This window comes from Calidris pugnax, unplaced genomic scaffold (assembly GCF_001431845.1).
Source record: "Calidris pugnax isolate Ruff unplaced genomic scaffold, ASM143184v1 scaffold182, whole genome shotgun sequence".
NCBI classification, from domain to species: domain Eukaryota; kingdom Metazoa; phylum Chordata; class Aves; order Charadriiformes; family Scolopacidae; genus Calidris; species Calidris pugnax.
This window is the reverse complement of record NW_015090968.1, coordinates 843,078-865,640: the sequence shown is the minus strand read 5'-3', so window position 1 is coordinate 865,640 and position 22,563 is coordinate 843,078. Positions and strand designations below refer to the sequence as shown.

The window sequence follows — 22,563 nt, the reverse complement described above, 5'->3', positions numbered from 1 at the left end:
CCTCCTCCTCCTCGCCCCCGTTGCCACAGACCTCCCGCTCGGCCCTTCCCGCAAGGGGCAGCGCTGGCTTTTGGTACCTGTAGTAGCAATTGTGCGCTGATGGCGGGGGCAAAAAAAAAGCAAGCTGTCTGCTTCCCCTTTGACAAAGGGAGGGCTGTGGAGTGCCCCCCTGTTAATGGCAGGCGCCCAGTTGCTGCTACACGTTACCAGATGATGAATTTAAAAGCTGTTTGCCCACGAGCCGGGCACGAGCGTCACGCACCTCCTTCAGCCTCGGGTGTAGCACAGGGTTTGGGAGACCAAGAGCCTCCTCCATCCTGAGCCAACACTGGCCAACACTGAACAGCCCCTAAAATGCCAAACACTGAACAGCCCCTACGTCTCGTCAGGATAGCGTGAGGAGGGGCGGGGGTCTCCAGGGCTGGGCTGATAAAACCCTAATCTATCTAATCTATCCCCTAATCCCTGGGATTCCCGTTGTTAATACGCCAGGTCTCGGTTAGCAGAGGGTGTAGTTTACAGGAGAGTTTCACCTGGCGTTAGCAATCACTGCCAGGGAGTATGTGTTGCCAGAGCAGATGCCAGCCAGGAGGAGGTGCACCCCCAGAACACGAGCTTTGCCCCCTCAGGTCCTCCCTGTTGGGGGTACTGCCCCTTTTCCCCGCAGGCTTTCAAACATTTCCAGGCTTTCCAGGTTTATTCACTTGGGGGACTGCGTGTGTACATGCGTGTGTGTGTGTGTGTGGGTGTCCGTGCAGTCACCCCAGGCCTGGCTTTAGTTCCTTTGAGTCATGAGGCGGTCAGGGTGGGCAACCCCTTTGCCCCACGTCTCCCCTAATCTGACAAAACCTTACCATAATCTGACAGAAACCTCCGTCGGGGCCCGAGGGGAAGGTTGCCAGGTGTGGTTTCAAGGGCATTATGTGGATCTGTTCATCCTGAGCAATGCGTTTTTTTAAAGAGTTGCAGCAAAAATAGTGTAAAGAAACCTGCAGGTATTACATTAGACCAGCTGAACCTAATTTTATTTTTAAGTTTTATTCAGAAGCATCACATAGCAAGTAAACTTCAAAATCTAAGTTTAGTTACAAACTAGTTGTTTCTTATTTTTTTTTTCCAGTCCCCTTTTGCTTTCTTTTACGACCACATGAAACTTGAGAAGCCATCTAAAGCTAAATCATTTAGTGGAGTTGGGCAATTCCCAAGTGTCCAACAAGAAGGCCTGGTTTAGGCTGCGATGGCCACTGTCATTCCTGGTGATTTGTCAGAAGTAAGAGATACCCAGAAAGTCCCTTCAGGGAAACGTAAGCGTGGTGAAACCAAACCAAGAAAAAACTTTCCTTGCCAACTGTGTGACAAGGCCTTTAACAGTGTTGAGAAATTAAAGGTTCACTCATACTCTCACACAGGAGAGAGGCCCTACAAGTGCACACAACAAGACTGCACCAAGGCCTTTGTTTCTAAGTACAAATTACTAAGGTATTAAACTCTATTTATCTTTCAGATTATATTATCTATTTTATGTTGGCCGTGTTAAGCCGTGTAAAAGTATATATTTGTGTACGCCTTCAGCTCATTGCAGAGAGGATGTGTTAATTAAAGTAGCCATTGGATTGTTTCTAGAATTCTAAATTACCTAAGTTTGCAAGCTAATGTCTTTGATTTTGTTTCTTAATTTGTTTTCTGCTTTTGTTTTCTGTTTGTTTGTTTGTTGTTTTGTTTTGTTTTTTTAAATGAGCGTAGAATTTTCATTTGTATAAGGAATTGTCACGAGAAAAAGAGTATGGACTGAAAATTCTTTGGCTATGGACTTTTACACGAGTACTTTCATACTTGCCCTTATACCCCTGTTACAGTAGCTAAAACCCACCAAAACTAAAGTGTCGATTTAAGAGAAATGGCTCGCGTTTTGCTATATTTAAATTTGTCGAACTGTCTTTGTAGTGTCATGCTTTCAGTTAAAAGGTTCTGTTGCAAAGCAGCCCTTAGTGTAGTATTTAGCTGCCATTAAAAAATGAGCACGTGTGTTTTTTGATCAAAATAATTACTTACAGAATATATCTGTGTTTAAAGGCATATGGCTACTCATTCTCCTGAGAAAACCCACAAGTGTAATTATTGTGAGAAAATGTTTCACCGAAAAGATCACCTAAAGAATCACCTACATACACACAATCCCAACAAAGAGGCCTTTAAGTGTGAAGAATGTGGAAAGAACTACAATACCAAGCTTGGGTTCAAACGTCACCTGGCTTTGCATGCTGCAACAAGCGGTGACCTCACCTGTAAGGTATGTTTGCAGACTTTTGAAAGCACCGGAGTGCTGCTGGAGCACCTAAAAACTCATGCAGGCAAGTCATCGGGTGGAGTGAAGGAGAAAAAGCACCAGTGTGAACACTGTGATCGTCGGTTCTACACCCGAAAGGATGTCCGTAGACACATGGTAGTGCACACTGGAAGAAAGGACTTCCTCTGTCAGTACTGTGCACAGAGATTTGGGCGGAAGGATCACCTCACGCGCCACATGAAGAAAAGTCACAACCAAGAACTTTTGAAGGTCAAAACAGAGCCAATGGACCTTCTAGATCCCTTTACCTGCAATGTTTCTGTGCCTATTAAGGATGAGCTGCTTCCAGTGATGTCTTTACCTTCCAGTGAACTGACATCAAAGCCATTTACAAACACTTTGCAATTAAATCTCTACAACACTCAGATTCAGTCCATGCAGAGTTCTGCATCTGCACACCAAATGGTTGCCACATCGTTGCCATTGGGAATGCCTTGTCCAATAGATATGGAGTCTGTCCACCCTTCTCACCAGCTATCGTTGAAATATCCGCTCGGTACTACCTCATACGCAATTTCTATGCCTGAAAAAGAACAGCCATTGAAAGGAGAAATCGAAAGTTACTTAATGGAGTTGCAAAGTGGTATGCCTTCTTCATCCCAGGATTCTCAAGCATCTTCATCGAAACTAGGGCTGGATCCACAAGTAGGGACACTAGATGATGGGTCTGGGGAGGTTTCCCTTTCCAAGGGCTCCGTTCCTATTAGCGAACCTCTAAACACCCCATCGTTGGACTTTTCTCAGCTGTTCAACTTCATACCTGTAAACGGCCCTCCTTATAATCCTTCTGTTTCAGTGGGAAACCTCGGAATGAGTTACACGCAAGAGGAGGCACATTCTTCTATGACTCAGCTTCCACCACACGCCCAGGATCCACAAGATCCTAGCAATAGTATAGGTCTTGGGTCTCTGCACTCGTTGTCAGCAGCTTTCACAAGCAGTCTAAGCACAACCACCACCCTCCCGCGATTTCATCAAGCTTTCCAATAGGATGTACAAAGCTGGCTCGTTACTGTCTACTTGTAGAAATGCCTTAGGTGACCATTTTTAACTTAGTGCCTACTATAAGACATTATAAATTCTCTGCTTTTGTACAGTACCAATCTCATGAAGCCAGTAAGAAATTTAAATTAACTTTTTAAAAATGTTTTGAAAGTGTTTATTCTCAGCTGTGTTTACTTTGTTGTGTTTTGGGTTTTTTTGTTTTTTGTTTTTTTGTTTTTTTTTTTTTTAAAAAAAGTCTCATTGTATTGTTTTCATTTTCACTGCCAATTGACACATTTAAAATGTTGGGTAGAAAGTCATCCCAAGCAAACTCTCAACACTCATCCCTTTTTAAAAACTTTTTCAACCGTACCAGCTATTCCATTTTATTGATGTCAGTGGTAGACTTACCACTTTTACCTTTTAATATATTTTACTATTTACAGTTAAAATATGTATCACAAAGATTCCTGAAGATCTAGGAAAAAAATGTCAGTTTCCAAACAAATCCTCTTCCCAAATGGTGGTGCATCTGACCTGTTCTATAACGACAAATCTAAATTTTTTTTAAATAAATATAGAATTCAGATTTTTCTGAAAACTTGTGTGTGTATATATAAAAACCCATATATATACACATGTACATATATATAGCATTTTGACTTGTATTGAAGTCATTATAAAAGGTGTTACGAATTTTGCCATTTTCTGGCTTAAATTTTTGTGGCCTGTTATGGATAATGGAAGAAAAAAATTTAGTTTAATTCTCTAAAATCATGGCTGAACAGAATTTCAACAGAGAATCTCTGCTTGCCTAAATGACAAATGTTTCAAGTTGAATTTGGAACTGTGTTGTTGTGCTTTCATGACTCTGGTAGAGGGAAACAGGCGAAATTAATGGCTGATCTTGAAATATAAAAGTGTTGTAATGTAGTAACGCAGAATATTTTGTCGCAGTTTTTGTTTTGATTCTTAACTTGCTGTTTTTTCTCTTTAGTAGCATAGAAAGAGTACTGCATAGGAATCTTCCGATAGTGTATTCACATTTGTAGGCATCGGTCTTCTCCCTCCCAGCTACCACCGCCAAAGGGTGGATCAAGTCCAGCCAGAAAGTGTGTTATCTATTTTCAGTTCAAAACTAGTGTGCAGTCAGAGAGTGAATGTAAATTTGCAAATACCAGGTTTTTTTGTTGATTTTTTGTTTTCTTTTTGGTTTGTTTTTTTTTGTTTTTTTTTTTTTATTGGAATGATCTTTTCAGTTGTGTTACACGGTGTGTTATGTCCTCCTAAGCAACAAGTTAGATGTTAATCATACTTTCTACACCTGGGTACTTGGTTAGGGACTTTTTGCCCATCGCCAAGATTTAAAGACAGGACTCTTAGGAGTGAAGTAAAAGCATATTGCTTACACCACTTTTACCTAATGCAATATATTCTATTCCCCGACCCCTGATAACCAAAAGAGGAAAAAAAAAACCCCAACAAACTAACCCTGTGATGCATGAAAGCAAACTAGATTTGCTGTGATTCAACAATAACGTTCTTTTCCTTGTCATTTTTGTACAAGGAATTAAAAATAGAAATCAAGTACTTTAGTATCTCTCAAACAATAATGAGGATTCTTCTAAGGTTTTAAGTGGTTAAACTAAATATACTTCACAGAAACAAAAGTTGCTCCCATTTAAGGAGCTCATGCTCCGGATGTTTTATCAGTAGCTCCTACTTTTTTTTTTTTTAATTCTAGGAGCAATATGCAGGTGTAGTTTTACTATTTTATACATATGTGTATTTAAATTTTATTACTGAAAGATAACATTTTTATAAATGTGTTTGTGTTCCAAAGGCATTAAAATAAGGATGTATTAATAAGGAAAATACCTTTTGAAATTCTGAAAACTACTCCTACATTTTTGGTTTAGGAGCACGTTATCTCAAAGTGGGCTTTTAGCTCTGCTTCATGACTGCTTCCTCTGGTTTCTGTGAAACAGATTGCTTGCTTACTTACATCTTCAGTTGAATGATTTGTTCAATATTGCTTTTTTTTTTTTTTCTCTTCACCTTTCTAAAGGAAAGAAAAACACAGACGAACAGAGCACAAGGTGAACGCCACCGAATGTAACTCTAGGTTAAACCAGCAACCATAAGGCATCTAGGAAGAACTCGGGTTTATTCTCAGTCCTTTAGGTCAATGTGAGATGAAGATAAACAGACTTAGTTCCTCCAGCAGGTTATGTCCCGCCTGGAGCTGAGCATCCCCAACTCCCTCTGCAGGGGAGGAGAATGGAGATGGCTCAGTCTCCCAGCAGCGTGGCCAGGCACACAAATTCCCAATCCGTAGCCACTGTTTATCAGTCTCATTTACCGATTAGACCTCATTTTTAAAAAAAAAAAACAAACACAAAAAAACCCCCACCCAACAACCAGAACCCAACCGACACTTGGCCAACAGCCGTTTCTCAGCGCGTAGCCAGGATCCTTTAACTCCTTTGTTCGTGCCTTAGCTTCCCCAACAGGGATTGACATTTCACTTTGGAGTCAAGACGTACATTTCACGTGAGAAAAAACAGGGACCTCAAGACAAGATATTGAACCTCATTCAGGCAGGGTGTCCGCGCCGCGGGTGGCTCGCACCCCGCGCGTTTGCCGCCGAGCTGGGGCTGTGCGGGGAAGGTGGAAGCAGACTGACACCATAAGCAATACTTAAATCCCCACCGGAGCGCTCCTGAATATTGAATATTCAGGCAGAATCAACATTGGCCACTACTAAACCGTCAGTTTTTTAAACCCTGTTTTCTCCATTTTTCAGATGGATTCTCGGCGGGAGGGGGGGAGGGCTGGCTTGATCGTGCACCACTCTTTGTGCAACTTCTAAACTTCTAGTAAGGTTTGTTTTGTTTTGGTTTGTTTTTTTTTTTTTTTTAAATATATATATTTTTGTGTACTTGTTGCTTGTGCTTTATTTAGTAGTAAATTGTGGAATAGAGGAATTTATTGTTAATTTGGCAGTAGCGGTTTTTAAAAACCATATACTGACTGAAACATGAGCCAGAGCTGATTGCTTTATTAAGCTAATAATGAATGTTAAGAGTACATATTTTCAGGATCATTTGCCTAGTGAGCTAAACATGTATTATAGGCCAATATTTTTTAAAATAAAGCTTGGTCAACCTCTATGTTACACATATTACAAGATATAGCACTTTCAAAAAGAAAACCTAAACCTTTTAAGAAAATTTCTTACAGGTTATGCTTTTTATTATAAAACCTTTTATTATAATTTGTTTCAAGTGCCATTAGATTACATATATGTAGGCCTTTGGTATAATGCTTTGTGTACAAAATGGTAGACATTGTAATTTTAAACAGGTACATTTTTACAGTGTTTTCTTATCAATTTGCTATATTGCACAGAACCAGTGTGTCTTTCTTAAGGGTTTTACAATGGTTTTTACTAGGTTTACATGTTTCAAACTACACTGTCTTCTACTGCCATTTTGAATACCAGTCAAAAAAAAAAAAAAAAAAAAGAGAGAGAATTAGGAGTTTGTCCTCGCCAATTGCAAACTGTGTCCTCTGGAGTTCTGGATGGTAAACTATGGCAAATATGTTTAACATGCAGTATTTGATACAGATTTATTTTGTTTTTTAAGTCATATCCTCTCATCGCTATGCTGCTGTCTGAAGTTAACTTAGGGCCTGATCCTGCATCCGTAAAGGTCGAGGGGAGCAGGACCGCATCCTTCGTTATGTCTGTCTCATACACTGGTTTAGCAGCTCATCCCGTCTTCTTCTCAGTCTATAGATAAGCCTCTGAAGTCAATGTCCTCACCCGGTATGTAGTGAACCCTATAGGCTTAGCTGCCCCGTCCTGCATCCTCCCAGTGCACAACTAAAACCACGGCCTCCTTGGCGTCTCCCTCAACCTACAAAGAACGCCAAGGGGGAGTTCAAAATGTGTTTGGGTAGTCCCAAAGCTTTTTATGCAATAAGGGTGTCTTACTTTTGTTGGAAGGCAGTGTCTTTTGATAACAGTTATCTAGCCCTGGAAGTGACACAGAACTATTGCTAATCATATGTAAACACTTTTTCAGTATAAGCTTCAGTGGTACAGTTGAACCAGAGTGAATGTTTATCTCCTCAGAAACACTCCTGCAATATTGTTATATTGGATCATGCTGCTAATGTAACTTGGGATACAACTCCTCTCATGGTGCTACAAACCTCCCTGTCTCATTCAGATGTATTTTTACCCATAGAAAAGAATTAAAAAAAAAAAAAAAAAAAAAAAAAGGACTATACTAGACCTATAGTTGTATGATATATTTTTATACTGTGACTTAATTTGTCATTAATGAACTTTGTGCAACACCACAATGTATTCATATGCACTTGCAAAAGTAAAATTTTGGACATGCAAATTTAAAACGCTGACAAGCCCAGCTCTTGTTCATAAAAATAGGTGACTGCTAGTTAAAATTAAATGTGGGCTTTTTATATGGTGTGGAGTGAAGAACATACTATATGTTACCAAAAGCCTTTGAATTTAGACAAAAACTGGGAAAAGTTTATTGGGGAATGATGACACACCCAAACCTGACTCGGATTGCTGAAATTATATTTTTAGCTAGTGGAAAAATTGTTTGGACTTGTATGCTAAAATGTTTTTATGGTAAAAGTTTTGAGTCAAAAATAGAGGAAAAAAAAAAACAAAAACAGAACACAGAAAACCCTGCATTCCAGACTGAATTTGTATATGTTTCTTGCATTTAAAATTTGCTATCCTGTGATATGGGAAATTGAGTTGCTTATCATGTATATGTACTTTAAAATGTATTCACAAACTACTGTTGTATTTGTATAAAATATAGACAAAAAGATTGCATATATATTTTTGTGTATAAGCTCTGTAAAATAGCAATCACATTATGAAGCTGCAGCAGAACTTCATTTTAAACATTCACATCCAAAGAAACAGACTATTTATTGTCCACATACCCTGATTATAAAATATACCTTGCTGCTATTAAACAATAGTGCTGCAGCTTCTTGTGGCCTACAGTGTTATGTTTGCTGTACAAAAATATGTGAACTCCACAAAATATATCAATAAAATTACAGAATGGTTTTAGTTAATGAATAACTCACGCCTGGCATTTCAATAGATGACCTTGATCTGCATGTTTGGGGTTAATTACAGAGCGCATCTGGTTTTGCTGGCTGTAGCTCTTCTGAGTTTGCAAAGGTGTAACTGTCCTGCTAATTTATGACCAGTAAAATGTCAGTTTTTCAGAAAAAAAAAAAAATCTTAAAGCAAAAGTATCACCTGCGTTTCATGATTTCACCAAGGAACAAATTGGATGATGCTACTGTGTGTGTGACGAGACAGATGCGAGCAGAAGCAGCGGTTGGGTTTGCCATCAAATTGGGATTTGAAGTGCTGTGAGACACTTGGAAGGTGAGTCTGGGGTTTCCGTGGTGGGACCGCTGGTTTGGGAGACGCGGGGGAGAGACTCTCCCGTCTTTTCAGATGAAGGCAAGTCATTTACATCGATTGCATTAAAGAGTTTGCAGGATAACCTGGAAGGGTGCGGGGTTTGTCTCTCTGAAATATTTCCAGGAGAAACTCCATTGCTTTGATCCTGTAGATCTCCCGTCCGCCTGTGACCCTGCTGAAGAAGCCTGATGGTGATGCCCGGGGGGAAGAGGTGCAGCACAGCCGGACGGGCGGCCAGCCCACAGCCACAGAAGGTTGTTCCCTAGCACAGACTGTCTACTGGCATTGCACTTTTTGTTGTGTTCTCCTGCTTTTGGGTTCCTCTCTTTTCCAAGCCTTGACTTTTCAGATTTCTTGCTGTAGCTGGGTCTGAGAGAAATGGTTGTTGCAGTGAGTTGTTGGCTTTCACCTTCTCCATATGCAGGTATTTTTCCGTTCTTGAGATCCCTACCCCTTTCCTCTGAGCTGACGTCGCTTCTGTGTCACCGGTTTCTAACTTGCTTGAGTGGGTTGGTCTTGTTACATCGAGAGTCAAAAGCTCTAGGGATATCTGCTTTGTGATTTGGAACACTCTGCAAAACCATTTATTCTCCTCCCTGCGCCCCAACCCTCCCCTGAGAGAAGACCACCCCATGGTGTCACTGTCACAGCTGGTCTCACCCATCTTTACTGAATGAACATAGAATCATAGAATGGTCCAGGCCGGAAGGGACCTTCAAAGGTCCTCTAGTCCGAATCCCCCGCAGTCAGCAGGGACACCCCCAACTAGACCAGGTTGCTCAGGGCCTCGTCGAGCCTCACCTTGAGTATCTCCAGGGAAGGGGCCTCAATCACCTCCCTGGGCAACCTGTTCCAACATGTCCTCCTTGCAAACAGACACCTTCTAGAAACTCCATCAGGTCCTGGAGTAAGTGGAATGTGGTTGCATGGATGGCGTCTGTTATATGCAGAGATCTCTTGGTGTAGTCCCTCCAGAGCTTTTCCTTGTTCAATTCAGAGCCACGAGCATCATCCCTTCTCTCTCTCCTGTAACCGCCCCTTTCCAAAACCTGCCTAAGAAAGTACAGAAAAGTAGTCCTTTGGTATCTTCTGCACCTGGTCTCACTGTCCTCCAGGAGTGGAAGAGAAAGACTATTCCAATTTCTCCTTTCTCTCTCCTTTTCCTTCCCATGCATAAGCATGCCCTTGGATAAAGGGTGGTGTTTTTTGACAGAGAAACCCAAAACTGCCCCGGGGCTGCTGCTGGACTAGCAAGAACTGAGCAGCTCCATGCTGTTGGCTTCCCCGCTTTGCAAATCAAAACCTTGTATTAAATCAGATCAAAATTTTAAGTTGCCCAAGCGGCAGCGGCTGTGGTTGGCACGGCGGGGGTTGGCCACCGCGAGCAGGCAACAACCGGGCAGCAAGATAAAAGCTCTGGTACAAGGTAGAGCCTGTGCTTGAAAGTTCGAGGAGTGTATTGGAGGATGAACTGCTGCTTTTTGTGATGGGCCGGGGCATTTAGCACACAGGCAGCAACACTGTGTTCCTGGGTTTTGAACAAGGGTGGAGATAGTGGTGGAGAAAATGGCAGACCCCCGCAGGAGGATGGAGTTTGAAGTTCCTGCTCGTGTGCTGTATCCCAGGTAATGCAGTATAAACTTTCTCTACTCCTAATAAAGGTTTAACATCTTGCCCCGTATTTTTATGTAATTGTATTTAATTGTTGTAAAGGTCCTGCGCGTCCTCAAGAAAGGAACATTTTCAGAGGAGCGGGCGTTTTTGAAAAATAGAATTAACAGTCGTGTTCTTCATTGTCGTCATCATCCTGCAGCCTTGTCTCCTTCGGGGACATCTGGGTGATGAACTCAGCAGCTGCAAAGCTGGTGTGCCTCAGAGGGGACTGAGGAGACATCAGCTGAGCCCTCGGAGAGCGGGATTAGGGCGATGCGTGCTGCGGCTGGGCTGGAAATCATTCCGATTGATCCTTGGTAGTTTGCCCGTGGCACTGATTCTCATCGTTGCGCTGAACCGCAACGTACGAAGAAGAAGAAGAAGAATGGTTTAGTTATTTCATAGAAATCGGGCAGAGCTCTGCTTGATTCGTGTAAAATAATGCAGAGAGCCTGAAGAATAGTCTCAGTTTCTGAAAACCAGTACATTGCTTAAACTTTTGTGTATATATATGTGTGTGTGTGTGAGGGTGGCAGTCAAACCTGGAAAAGCAGAGAAATCAGTTTGGTTTACTTCAAAAAGTTTAAAAGTCCTCCTGTTTTACAAGTCCACAATGGATCATGCGGTTTGTAAAGGTTTGTATCTCCTCCTCAACACAGCGTGTGTGGTTTCCCAGGCGAGCTGGAAGAGTTTCTTCCAAATATGTGATTAATCTACGAGCCACAGCAGTTTTTATCTGGGGGGAGCACAGACTGCCCCGAGGAAGGTGTTTGTCAGCTCTCCTTGTGCAGTGTTAGATACAGCTCCAGCAGAAGGGTTCTGTGGGCTGTGCCTCTGAAACTAAGCTCAGCTCTGGCCACTGCCTTTGTGTGAAAGTGTTTCCCATATGAAAACCTTTAAGTTTTCTCACAAGGACTTGTTTGAAAATGAAAATAAAAGACAGACTGTGAATGGTTAAAGGGGCATGCCCTAAATGAGCAACATCCGAGCGCTGACATAGAAATGTGGAATAGCAAACATTAATGACAAATAAACACAGGCTAAACCCCCAAACTTGCTGAAGTCTGCCCTCCCCTAAAAATTGTCTCCTCTTATTCTGTCAGTGCCTGGTTCCTTAACCAATAAAGCACAGAATTGCCCAATAGTTTACGTGCTCTCTTCGGCTTAAGCGTATTTTTCTTCAGCAGTATTTTTACAAGAATCATCTTCTTATCCACTAATGCAAACCACGTAACAATGTACTTAAACTGTAAGACTATAACTAGGGCAGCATCGGATAATTTGCAGTGCCCTGTCAGAATCATAGCATGGTTTGGGTTGGAAGAGACCTTAAAGATCATTGAGTTCCAGCCCCCCTGCCGTGGGCAGGGACACCTCCCACCAGACCAGGTTGCTCCAAGCCCCATCCAGCCTGGCCTTGAACCCCTCCAGGGATGGGGCAGCCACAGCTTCTCTGGGCAACCTGTTCCAGTGCCTCACCACCCTCAGAGTGAAATATTTCTTCCTTCTGTCTAGTCTAAATCTACCCTCTTCTAGTTTGAAGCCATTACCCCTTGACCCTTCACTACGTGCCTTGACCCTTCACTACATGCCCTTACCAACAGTCCCTCCCCATCTCTCCTGTAGCCCCTTTAGATACTGAAATCTACAGCAGCAGGTCCCAGATTGTTATCTCTGGTCCATTGGTGGTCACTGAGGCCCCAGTAAACGAGCTGTGAAACCTCACCTGCCTTGCCAGTGCTTCCAGTTAGAGCTTACTGGTGCTTCCAGGTAAGGAGAGCCTGTGCTTCGTGCTCTTCAACACATGGAGTAACCTTACTGGGAAGGCAAAAAGCATCAAGCAGCTGTTTGGCAATGTGTGTTGGAAACTTGATCTTTATATTTATAAACTAGGGTTTAACCTTTTTAAATGTTTGTTATTATTATTATGTCTCAGTTCCAAAGATCAACTGTAAAATGGCATCACAATTCTTGCAATGTTTTTCTTCTTCCCCTTTGGGTTTACCTCTGACTGCTTTAATGAAAACTTGCTTGCGTTTGCTATTCCGAGGTGTCCTTTGTCTCACCAAAACAGCCAAACTCTGAAAGGTGAACTGGATTCTTTTCTGGCTTGTGCTCGTAGTGAAAAAAAAAAATGGTTAATCAGTGGTCAGTTTTCAGAGCAAGCCCCTGTGTATGGACCAGCTTCAGATAATGGTATTGCTTACACCTGTGTCATTGATCATATCACAACTGCTTTCAAGCAACCCGGAGTTATCATTTCAGGTGTGACTGGAAGCAGCATTTGCACCATGAAACACTACAAGTGTAAGGAAGAATGTGGGTTCATCCTCAAATCCTCAACTGAGACCATAGGGACTGACAGTAAATGGAAAAAAGTGGTAATTTTGATTTGGAACTGGGAAGAAGACCTCTCAGAAATCACTAAGGCACAGGCTAAGGAACTCTGTTGTTTTGAGAGCAGGACTGCAATTTAAGTAGGTAAGAAAGAAATTTGGCAAGAGGTAAATCTCCAGCAAGATTATGAAGTAATTTAGTAGAAACAAAGTGCTACCTTTATATTGTAAAGCGGTTCTTAGAAGCCACTGGACAGCAGGCCCTCAAGGGTTTGTTACATGGCACACCAACAAATAGAATACTGATTGTGGAGAAGAACATAACTATGCAGAACCACAGAATGATATGGGGTTGGCAGAGACCTCTGGTGATCATCTAATACAACCCCCCTGCCAGAGCAGGTCCACCTAGAGCAGGCTGGACAGGAACCCTTTAGGTCTCTGAAATCAGCTCCAATCCCCAGTTCTGACTTTCTCCTGTTTTAGACAAAACTTTGGCTGTGAAGAACCACAACGACAAGGTGATGCACCATGATCAAAATGAAACTCTGGTTCTGCGTCCTCTGCTGTGGTGGGTTACATCCATGTCAGTCCCAAGAGTTTGGGACAAAACCATCGCTGCCGCAGGTGATGGTACCTGTGACACATTGCCTAGCTGTGACATATGGCAGCCCTGGGGACGTGTGTTTCCCTTTTGTCACTTGTAGGAGCTCCTGTTGCCTTCTCTGCTGATGACTTCTGGTTCGTACAGCTTCCGTCTGGCTTGAGGAACCAGCAGGGAAACGGGAACAGCGTGGCTGGAGGCTGCCCAGGGAGCTGATGCCGTGGGTTCCCCTGGGGAAGGAAGGGGTGGCTTGTCCCCAGCAGCCCTGCTCCCCTCTGAAAACAGCTCCCCAGGAGCTCATCGGGTCTGGGAAGTGCGGTGAGGACATCCCATAGCGGTTGAGTCTGGTGGGAAGTCACTGGGCTGAGTCATCAATGGATGACAGGACAATAACATTTTATTAAGAATAAACGACTGCTTGCTTTTACATCTCCTTTAATTGTGTTCCCATTGAAAGACACTGGATGTCCCCCTGCTCTGGTCCTCAGCAGTCAGCTTGAGACAGGACAGTAAGTTACGTTAAGTCTGTTTAGATCCCAAAATATGCCCCTCTTCCTGTTCAAAACTTCCATGTTTTTCCCAAGAACGATACAACATCCCTGCCATGAGAGGGGCAAAACAGGAAGGGTTTTGGCAGAAAAGGGTTACAGGAAAATTACCAAAACAGGGACAACTGGAAGGTGGGAGATATGTGTGTATGTGTGAGTTTAAAAAAAAATATTTTGAAAGGTTTGGTATAGCCTTGGGATGAGATTTCAACCAAATAAAATTGGGAACAGTCCTGATCCTAACTCTCTTTTATGAACGTGTATGTTACTGCTGTGCTCTGCAGCATTCACAATCTCCATAGGATCATAGAATGGTTTGGGTTGGAAGGGACCTTTAAAGGCCATCTAGTCCAATCCCCCTGCAATGAGCGGGGACATCTTCAACTAGATCAGGTTGCTCAGAGCCCCATCCAACCTGACCTTGGATGTTTCCAGAGATGGGACGTCTGCTACCTCTCTGGGAAACCTGTTCTACTGTTTCACCACCCTCATCGTAAAAAATTTCTTCCTAATGTCTAGTCTAAATCCTTCCTCTTTTAGTATAAAGCCATTACCCTTTGTCCAATCACAACAGGCCCCACTAAAAAGTTTGTCTCCATCTCTTCTGTAAGCCCCCTTAAGTACTGGAAGGCTGCAATAAGGTCTCCCTGGAGCCTTCTCTTCTCCGGGCTGAACAACCCCAGCTCTCTCAGCCTGTCTTCATAGGAGAGGTGCTCCAGCCCTCTGATCATCCTTGTGGCCCTCCTCTGGACCTGCTCCAACAAGTCCATGTCTTTCTTGTGCTGAGGGTTCCAGAGCTGGACACAGTACTGCAGGTGGGGTCTCCACAAAGTGGAGTAGAGGGGCAGAATCACCTCCCTCAACCTGCTGGCCACGCTTCTCTTGATGCAGCCCAGGATGTGGTTGGCTTTCTGGGCTGTGAGCACACATTGCTGGCTTAAGTCCAGCTTTTCATCCACTAGTACCCCCAAGTCCTTCTCCTTAGGGCTGATCTCAATCCCTTCATCCCCAGACTGTATTGATACTGGGAATTACCCCAATGCAGCTGCGGGACCCTGCTCTTGGCCTTATTGAACCTCATGAACACCTGGTCCAGTTCTCAAGCTTGTCCAAGTGCCTCTGGATGTCCTGTCCCTCAGGTATCGCAACTGCACCAGTCAGCTTGGTGTCATCTGCAATTTTGCCAACGGTGTGCTCAGTCCTGCTGTCTGTGTCATTGTTGAAGATATTAAACAGTACTGGTACCAATACAGACCACTGAGGGACACCACTCATCACTGATCTCCATCTGGACATTGAGTCATTGTCCACTACCCTCTGACATGACCATCCAACCGACTCATCATCCACCGAACAGTCCACCCATCAAATCCATACCTCTCCAATTTAGAAAGCAGGATGTTGTGGGGGACCATGTCAAAAGCCTTACAGAAGTCCAGATGGGCAACCTTTGTAGCTCTTCCCTTGTCTACTGGTGTAGTCACTCCATCATAGAAGGCCACTAGCTTGGTCAGGCAGGATTGGACCATATCTGGACTTGTCCAGATACGATCCTATAATTGTCAGCTTAAGATGTCCATCCTCAGCCCCCTCACCCACACATCCTTCTACCTACTCCTCTCCCTAAACCAATTTTCCCTTTGAACCGTCTCTGCCACCTTAACCTGGCGAAAACGGGTTCTAACAAGCACATTTCTCCCATGAGAAGGCAGAAGTTCTTGGAGATTTCACATCAGGCATTGTCTCTCAGCCTTTATGTACTGTGTGGCACAGAAGTCCATGCAAGAATTGGAGCCCTAATAGTGCTCCAGAAAATAGGCATAAAAAATCCTTTCTGTCTCCAGCACAGTTTCATTTGCTTACTGCAGCTTTTCACCTCCATCGCAACTCACCTGTCCAGAAAACATTCTCTGCAAAGATGGGAAAAGTGAAGACCTTTGCATACAAGCCTAGGATCACAGTGCTGCTCAGAGGAGGAGTGTAAAACACCTGTTGTCTCCATGGGTTACTTCACTGCATGTTTAAAACCAGGGGTGTTTAAGTGGCAGGTTTCTACAAACACACTTTTATATTATGTAGCCGTGCCTCGCCGTAGCCTCCTCAAACGCTATCACTCACCTTCTCAACTCCTTCCTCTGACAATGACTTTGAGATGTTTAATGCATCTGATGATGATCATTCCTGTGGTGAAATGCAGCCATCAGTCACTGCTTTATTTACTCCCAGGGCACTTTGCTAGAGGTATTCAATGGATGCAACACCTTTCTTGTCTCTTAAGAGTAGAAATCATGTGAAATACATAGGAGTTAATATCTTTTTAGCTTTACATCCATTTGCCTTGACTTCCTGGAGGTTTACTTCAGGGATGGAGAAGAATGTTTCCAGGTGAGCCTGATTGGGTTCAGCTAGTTGTGGCAGATGCAGTTCACCTGGGGGTGGGAGGGAGAATGGTGAAGAAAGGATAAAAGGCTTTGGAAGGCACTGCAGAGTCCTTTCTGTCAGGGAAACTTTTCCTTTCTTCTGTCCTGGTAACTGAGTAACCTCCTGCTGTTTTCTCCACCGTATTATGCCCTCACCCATTCCTCTTAACTGCTTCCTTCCTTTGGAGTTTCCCCCGTCTGTGGACTTGAGACCTTGCAGCAGCCCCTTGGTTATCCCTGGCAAAGACAGCAAAAGCTTCTTGGGGGAAGCTCCTGCAGGCCGGACCCGCCGCCTGCCCTCCCGCCTGGCCTGGTGCTCCATCGACTGGGACCAGCTCTGCCTCCTGCAGCCCTTGGGCTCGGGGGGCTTTGGTTCTGTCTACAAAGCCACCTACCGGGGTGCCACGGTGGCTGTGAAGCAGGTGAAGAAGAGCAGCAAGAACCGGCTGGCGTCGAGACAGAGCTTCTGGGCTGAGCTGAACGTAGCCCGGCTGCAGCATGACAATGTGGTACGGGTGGTGGCCGCCAGCACGTGTGCCCCGGCCAGCCAGGACAGCCTGGGCACCATCATTATGGAGTACGTGGGCAACATCACCCTCCACCATGTCATTTACGGCACTGGTGGAGCATGGAGACAGGGCAAGGATGATGAAGGGGGGTGTGGAAGGAAGGCCCTGAGCATGGAAGAGGCTGTGTGCTACGCGTGTGACATCATGGCCGGCTTGGCCTTTCTTCACTCGCTGGGCATTGTGCACTTGGACTTGAAGCCTGCAAACGTCTTCATCACCGAGCAGGGAGCGTGCAAGATCGGAGACTTTGGGTGCTCCCAGAAACTGGAGGAGGGCTTGTCCCAGAGCCCCCACGTTTGCCAGCAAGGGGGGACCTACACGCACCGTGCCCCTGAGCTCCTCAAGGGGGAGAGGGTGACGGCCAAAGCGGACATCTACTCCTTTGCCATCACCCTCTGGCAGCTGGTCATGCGGGAGCAGCCCTACCTGGGGGAGAGGCAGTATGTGCTCTACGCGGTGGTCGCCTATAACTTACGCCCTTCCCTGGCTGCCGCCGTGTTCCAGGAGTCCCTGGTGGGCCAGAGGCTCCAGGCCATCATTAGCTGCTGCTGGAACGCCAAGGTAGAGGAGCGCCTGAGCGCAGCCCAGCTCCTTCCCAGCCTCAGGGCCCTCAAGGGCAACCTCTAGGGAAACCCAGGACTCCTAACCTTTCTTTTATTGTCTGCTTTTCTTTCCTTCCACCTTTCCTCCAAACGTTTAGCTCCTGCGTGATCTAAAGACTTTGTTGATTTTGTTTGGGTTTTTTTTTATATATATACTTAAAAAAGAAAAAAGAAACTGCTTTGTTCTAAGAAGATTACCAATAAAGAGATTTAACAAAACTGTGGGGTTTTTACTGTGGGAGGGGATAGAAGCAAGGATCAAGAGGTGGGCAAACAGGACTACTTCTGATTGATCTGTTGTGTGCTGCCTCGCTCAGGGAGGAACTGGGGAGTGTGATGTGCAGAAAAATAGATGTCCTCAAACAAGTGAAGTACAAAAAAGGGTTGCTTTTAGAAGGTTCTTTGGACATAATACCTTTTGGTATTTCCCAAACGTCAGATCTGAGTAGTTCTTTACCCTAGCTACGTTTGGGCATTTGAGCTTTTCCTCTTCATTTACCAAGGAATGAGTATGCATCACAAACCAATGAATGCAGGAAAATAAGCAGAGTGTCACTCGGGGTTGGTTTTCTTTTTTGTTCTTGAATGTACTAAATTTCAGTAAGTATGCTCTTTCTGAAATGGAAAATGTGAACTACCCAGTCTTCCCATTGAAATAAGGAACTTTTTTTTGTTGGTCTAAGGCTGTTAAGAGTAAGAAGATGCATTAACAACCTGTGCTTTTGTAAGACCTCCATCTTTCCAGGTGGTAGTTGCAACTTGCTAGTTGGTATATTGTAGATTTTAGTATCTGAAGTGTTGTAAGAGCGTCTTGTCTGGAATGGAAAGTTCCCAGGTTTTGGAGGTACAGGAGGAGTTTAAAAAAAAAAAAAATATAACTGGGAAAACATGAAGGGAAATGTGTAGATACAAAGATCTCATAAATCAGGGTAAGGGGGGGATTATATTGCCTTCGTAATGTGTGGGTGGGTATTAGACAAGATACTGGAAGTACTGAAAAGGAAGATTGCTTAAAGCAGTAATGTTGATATTCTGCAGGTGCTCAAAGCACACACCATTGAACTATCCTCTGCGCTGCTTGTGTCTTATCTGCCATCTCTCCTAATCCCGTTGTAACATGTCTGGGAAAGGAAGTGCTGTAGGCAACGCTGCAGAAAGAGCTCTGATCCCTGATTTATCAGAACTGATAACTATCGATCTGTCGAGATCCCAGGCCTTATCTGGAGCTACGAAGAACTGACTGCTGTAGCTGATGTTGTCGTCCTACTCGTAGATTTCCTTCTTTTTAAGACGGGAGAAAGAGGGATGTTTCAGTCAAATTGTTTTTCTTCTTTCCCCTTCCTCCCCCTTGCTTCCATTCTGGAAAAAAATCCCAAAGGAATTGAGCCGGTTTCCTGATTTCTGACACACATCTGTTCTTAGCCCCGTGAAATCCTGGAAATGAGCAACTATGTGAATTTGAGAGGATTCTGTAGGTCTTTATGGTATTTGGGCTGGTCATTGAAATTAATGGTTTATAAAGCATATCTAAGCTTAACTATTTCTTGCTCTTCTGTCTCCCTTAAGTGGAACTGTAAAATGCTGCCTGGAATCAAAAACCCTAAGGTAAATTTTGAACCGATTTCCTGTGGTTTTGTCTGTCAAAATAATTATGCTATAGAACCAGAACTTCTGGGGTTTTTTTTTGGTGTTGCATAACTTCTTTAAGTAAACAAGAAATAGCTTATAAATAATAAGCTTATTATGATTAGACAGTTACCTTTTAAAAGGATTAGCTGAAGGCATGTAAGATAAAATGCTGGATAAGTCATTGACATGCCTCACCTTAAGCCTTACGTAAAAACGTTTCTCCAGTCTTCAAAGGAATAAAAAATGGAACTGAAGATTTTCAGTAGTTCTTAGATATCTATGTGTTATATTTTTTTTGCCGATCTAGGTAGCTTGTTGCTTAAACTGCTAGAAAGTTAATGACACTTTAGCACCAATAAGTGCTACTCGAGTCTCTGTGAAAAATCAAGCACCCTTCAAATTCTCCATTATATTTGACAGAAGAATACTGGATGGCCAAGACCTACTCTTGAAGTGTAATCAGCTCTGCAGATGTCTCTGGTGATTTTACTGGATTCTCTTTTGAGAGCTAGGGTGAACTTAGTACAGCAATCAAGATGTGGGCACGTTACTATCTGCTGTCATAATTATATTCTCTATTTTTTTTAGTATCTTCTAAGTTTGTTTTCCTTCTTTTTGATTGCTAATGAGCTTTGAGTTAATACTAATCAAGAAACATCTCAGGCCCGGTAGCTCAGAATCCTCAGATAAGGATTATTTTGCCTATTTCCCTCATTCTATATCAACCTACCTTGTTTCTCCTTAATCCTCAGATAAGGATTATTTTGCCTATTTGCCTCATTCTATATCAACCTATCTTGTTTCTCCTTATCAAAGAACGGTTTGGGTTTGAAGGGACCTTGAAGATCATTGAGTTCCAACCCCCCTGCCATGAGCAGGGACACCTCCCACCAGACAAGGTTACTCAAAACCCCATCCAGCCTGGCCTTGAACACCTCCAGGGATGGGGCATCCACAGCTTCTCTGGGCAACCTGTTCCAGTGTCTCACCACCCTCAGAGTGAAATATTTCTTTCTGATATCTAATCTAAATCTCCCTTCTTTCAGTATAAAACCACTACCCACCATTGCTCCACTCCCTGATAAAGAGTCCCTCCCCATCCCTCCTGTAGCTCCCTTCAGATATTGAAAGGCTGCTATAAGGTCTCCCCGGAGCCTTCTCTTCTCCAGGCTGAACAGCCCCAGCTCTCTCAGCCTGTCTTCATAGCATAGGTGCTCCAGCCCTCTCATCATTTTTGTGGTCATCCTCTGGACCCGTTCCAACAGTCATGTCCTTTTACCCCAGCTCTCTCAGCCTGTCTTCATGGCATAGGTGGTCCAGCCCTCTCATCATTTTTGTGGTTATCCTCTGGACCCGTTCCAACAGTCCATGTCCTTTCTCCTTCTGCCAGTTTCTAGCTGGCCCTGGCACTCACTGCCCTGAGTCCCCTCCGGCATCAGCAAATTTGTTTATCTTATTGCTTCTCCTCTTGTACTTCGTTTATGGATTTGCTGAGTAGCACAGGACCCTGTGAAACACCACTGGCCACTTTCTCTAGTTGAGAGAACTGGCACTTTAATTTTACCATCTTTTGACTTATCCAGCACAGGATTTTCTCTCCAAAACATCTCTGCTTAGTACCTTTAAAAAGTTTGCAATGAACATCTCCATTAATGGTCTAGATGATGGGACAGAGTGCACCTTTGGCAAGTTTGCAAGATGCCACAGAACCAGATGGAGTGGTCAATACCTCAGATGGTTGTGCTGGTATGTCCAGCACCTGGTGGAGGATAATCCCATGCACCAAATGGGTATGGACTGGGGGCCAACCGGCTGGAAAAGCATCTTCATGGGAAAGGACCTGAGGCTCCTGGCAAAGACCATGTTGAACATGAGCCAAGGATGCGCCCTTGTGGCAAAGGTGGCCAACAGTGTCTGGGGGTGCACTACCAAAGATGTTGCCAGCTCTCCCAGAACGTTGCCAGAAGAGATCATTCACCTCTGCTCACTCAGCCCTGGTGAGACACATCTGGAGCGCTGTGGCCAGCTCTGCCAGAACAAAAAGCATCATGGAGGTACTGGACCAGGAGTGCAGCAAAGGACCATTAAGCTGATTAGGGGACTGGAACCTTTGCATGTGAGGAGAGGCTGAGAGATGGGACTTTTCAGCCTAGAAAGAGAAGGCTCAGGAAGACCTTGCCAGTTTGTATAAACACTGATGGGAGGCAGCAAAGATGGTGCCAGCCTCTTCTCTGTGGTGCCTAGTGATAGGGCAAGATGTGATGGACAGAAACTGAAGGGCAGGAAACTCCATTTAAATACTAGAGAAAACATTTTTATTGTGAGGGTGGTCAAGCACTGAAACAGGTTGTCCAGAGAGGTTGGGGAGTCTTCACCCTTGGAGAAGTTCAGAACCCAACCAAACACAGTACTGAGCAAGCTGTTCTAGTTGACCCTAGAACAGTTGACCCACCTAGTTGACCCACCCTGCTCTGACCAGTGGGGTGGACTAGACAATCTCCAGAGGTGCCTTCCAACCACAAAAGTTCTGCAATTGTAATAACACTTATAGATCCTTGAATTTCAGACAGCTCCTGAGTTCTCCTACAAAAAATGTTTCTACCATAAGGCAATAGGCTTGTATTTCCTCCAGGGACAACACACATGCAAGGAACACACCTTGATTCTTTGCAGTGGCTTTGTTGTCTTGGTGGGGATCAAGTTGCAATGATTAGGGTTTTTTGTTTTGTTTTGTTTTTTTTTTCTTTTAGAAACCTGACTTCAGTAGATCTACCAGAAAGGCTTGATGAAATTCTTGTTTCTTGATATTCTGAAAATTAGAAATTATGGGATTATGTTAGTTCCTTGAAGTTTTTTTTCCATCTATTTTTATATTTAATCCACCAGACTTTTAGCCTTTCCATTTTCTTCATTTGGACATGACTTCAGGTTTTTAAAAGATGCCTTCTTGCTTCTAGAGCTGGCATAAAGTCTAATGAGTGCAGCTGCACATTGCTCTTCAACTTTGTCTCACTTGCACACCTCCATATCAAATTTTAGCAGAAGGCACATGATGCTAGCAGAGCAGTTGCAGACAGTTGTGTTACAACTTTTACGGGCTTCTGTTCATGCGAGTTTTTCCCCAAATCTCTCTAGAAGTTGGTTTTGTTCTTTCTCTCTTCTTCCCCATACAGATATATGCAGCACAGATCCAGATGTTTAGCAAGACATGGATAAATGGACAAGACATGGACTCATACCTGGTTTATTTATTGTCTTCATTCCTGGAGCTGATGATCAGCCTAAAGTGAAGGTTTATTGAAGACCTGGAGAAAGTGCTACAACCAGGTAACTGTAATTTATCAACATCTTGCTGTACTTTCTGATCATGAAATACT

At 43.8% G+C, this 22,563-nt stretch overlaps 2 protein-coding genes across 5 annotated transcripts in view; both read left to right on the top strand.

Annotated features, from left to right (window-relative positions):
- Positions 1 to 7,621, top strand: part of PLAG1 (pleiomorphic adenoma gene 1) — a 52,006-nt gene extending 44,385 nt beyond the window's left edge. For 2 of the 4 annotated variants that reach the window (XM_014952665.1, XM_014952664.1), the window contains 2 exons: positions 1,121 to 1,479; positions 2,074 to 7,621. In XM_014952665.1, coding sequence (XP_014808151.1) covers positions 1,238 to 1,479; positions 2,074 to 3,337 — 1,506 coding nt within the window. In that variant the 5' untranslated portion in view covers positions 1,121 to 1,237 and the 3' untranslated portion in view covers positions 3,338 to 7,621. The remainder of the gene's footprint in view (positions 1 to 1,120; positions 1,480 to 2,073) is intronic. The other 2 variants (XM_014952666.1, XM_014952667.1) reach the window with 2 other exon arrangements.
- Positions 7,622 to 16,532: 8,911 nt separating this feature from the next.
- On the top strand, positions 16,533 to 17,582 carry MOS (v-mos Moloney murine sarcoma viral oncogene homolog). The gene has a single exon (XM_014952649.1). The coding sequence runs from the start codon at positions 16,533 to 16,535 to the stop codon at positions 17,580 to 17,582; it is 1,050 nt and encodes a 349-aa protein (XP_014808135.1).
- The last annotated feature ends 4,981 nt before the right edge of the window (positions 17,583 to 22,563 follow it).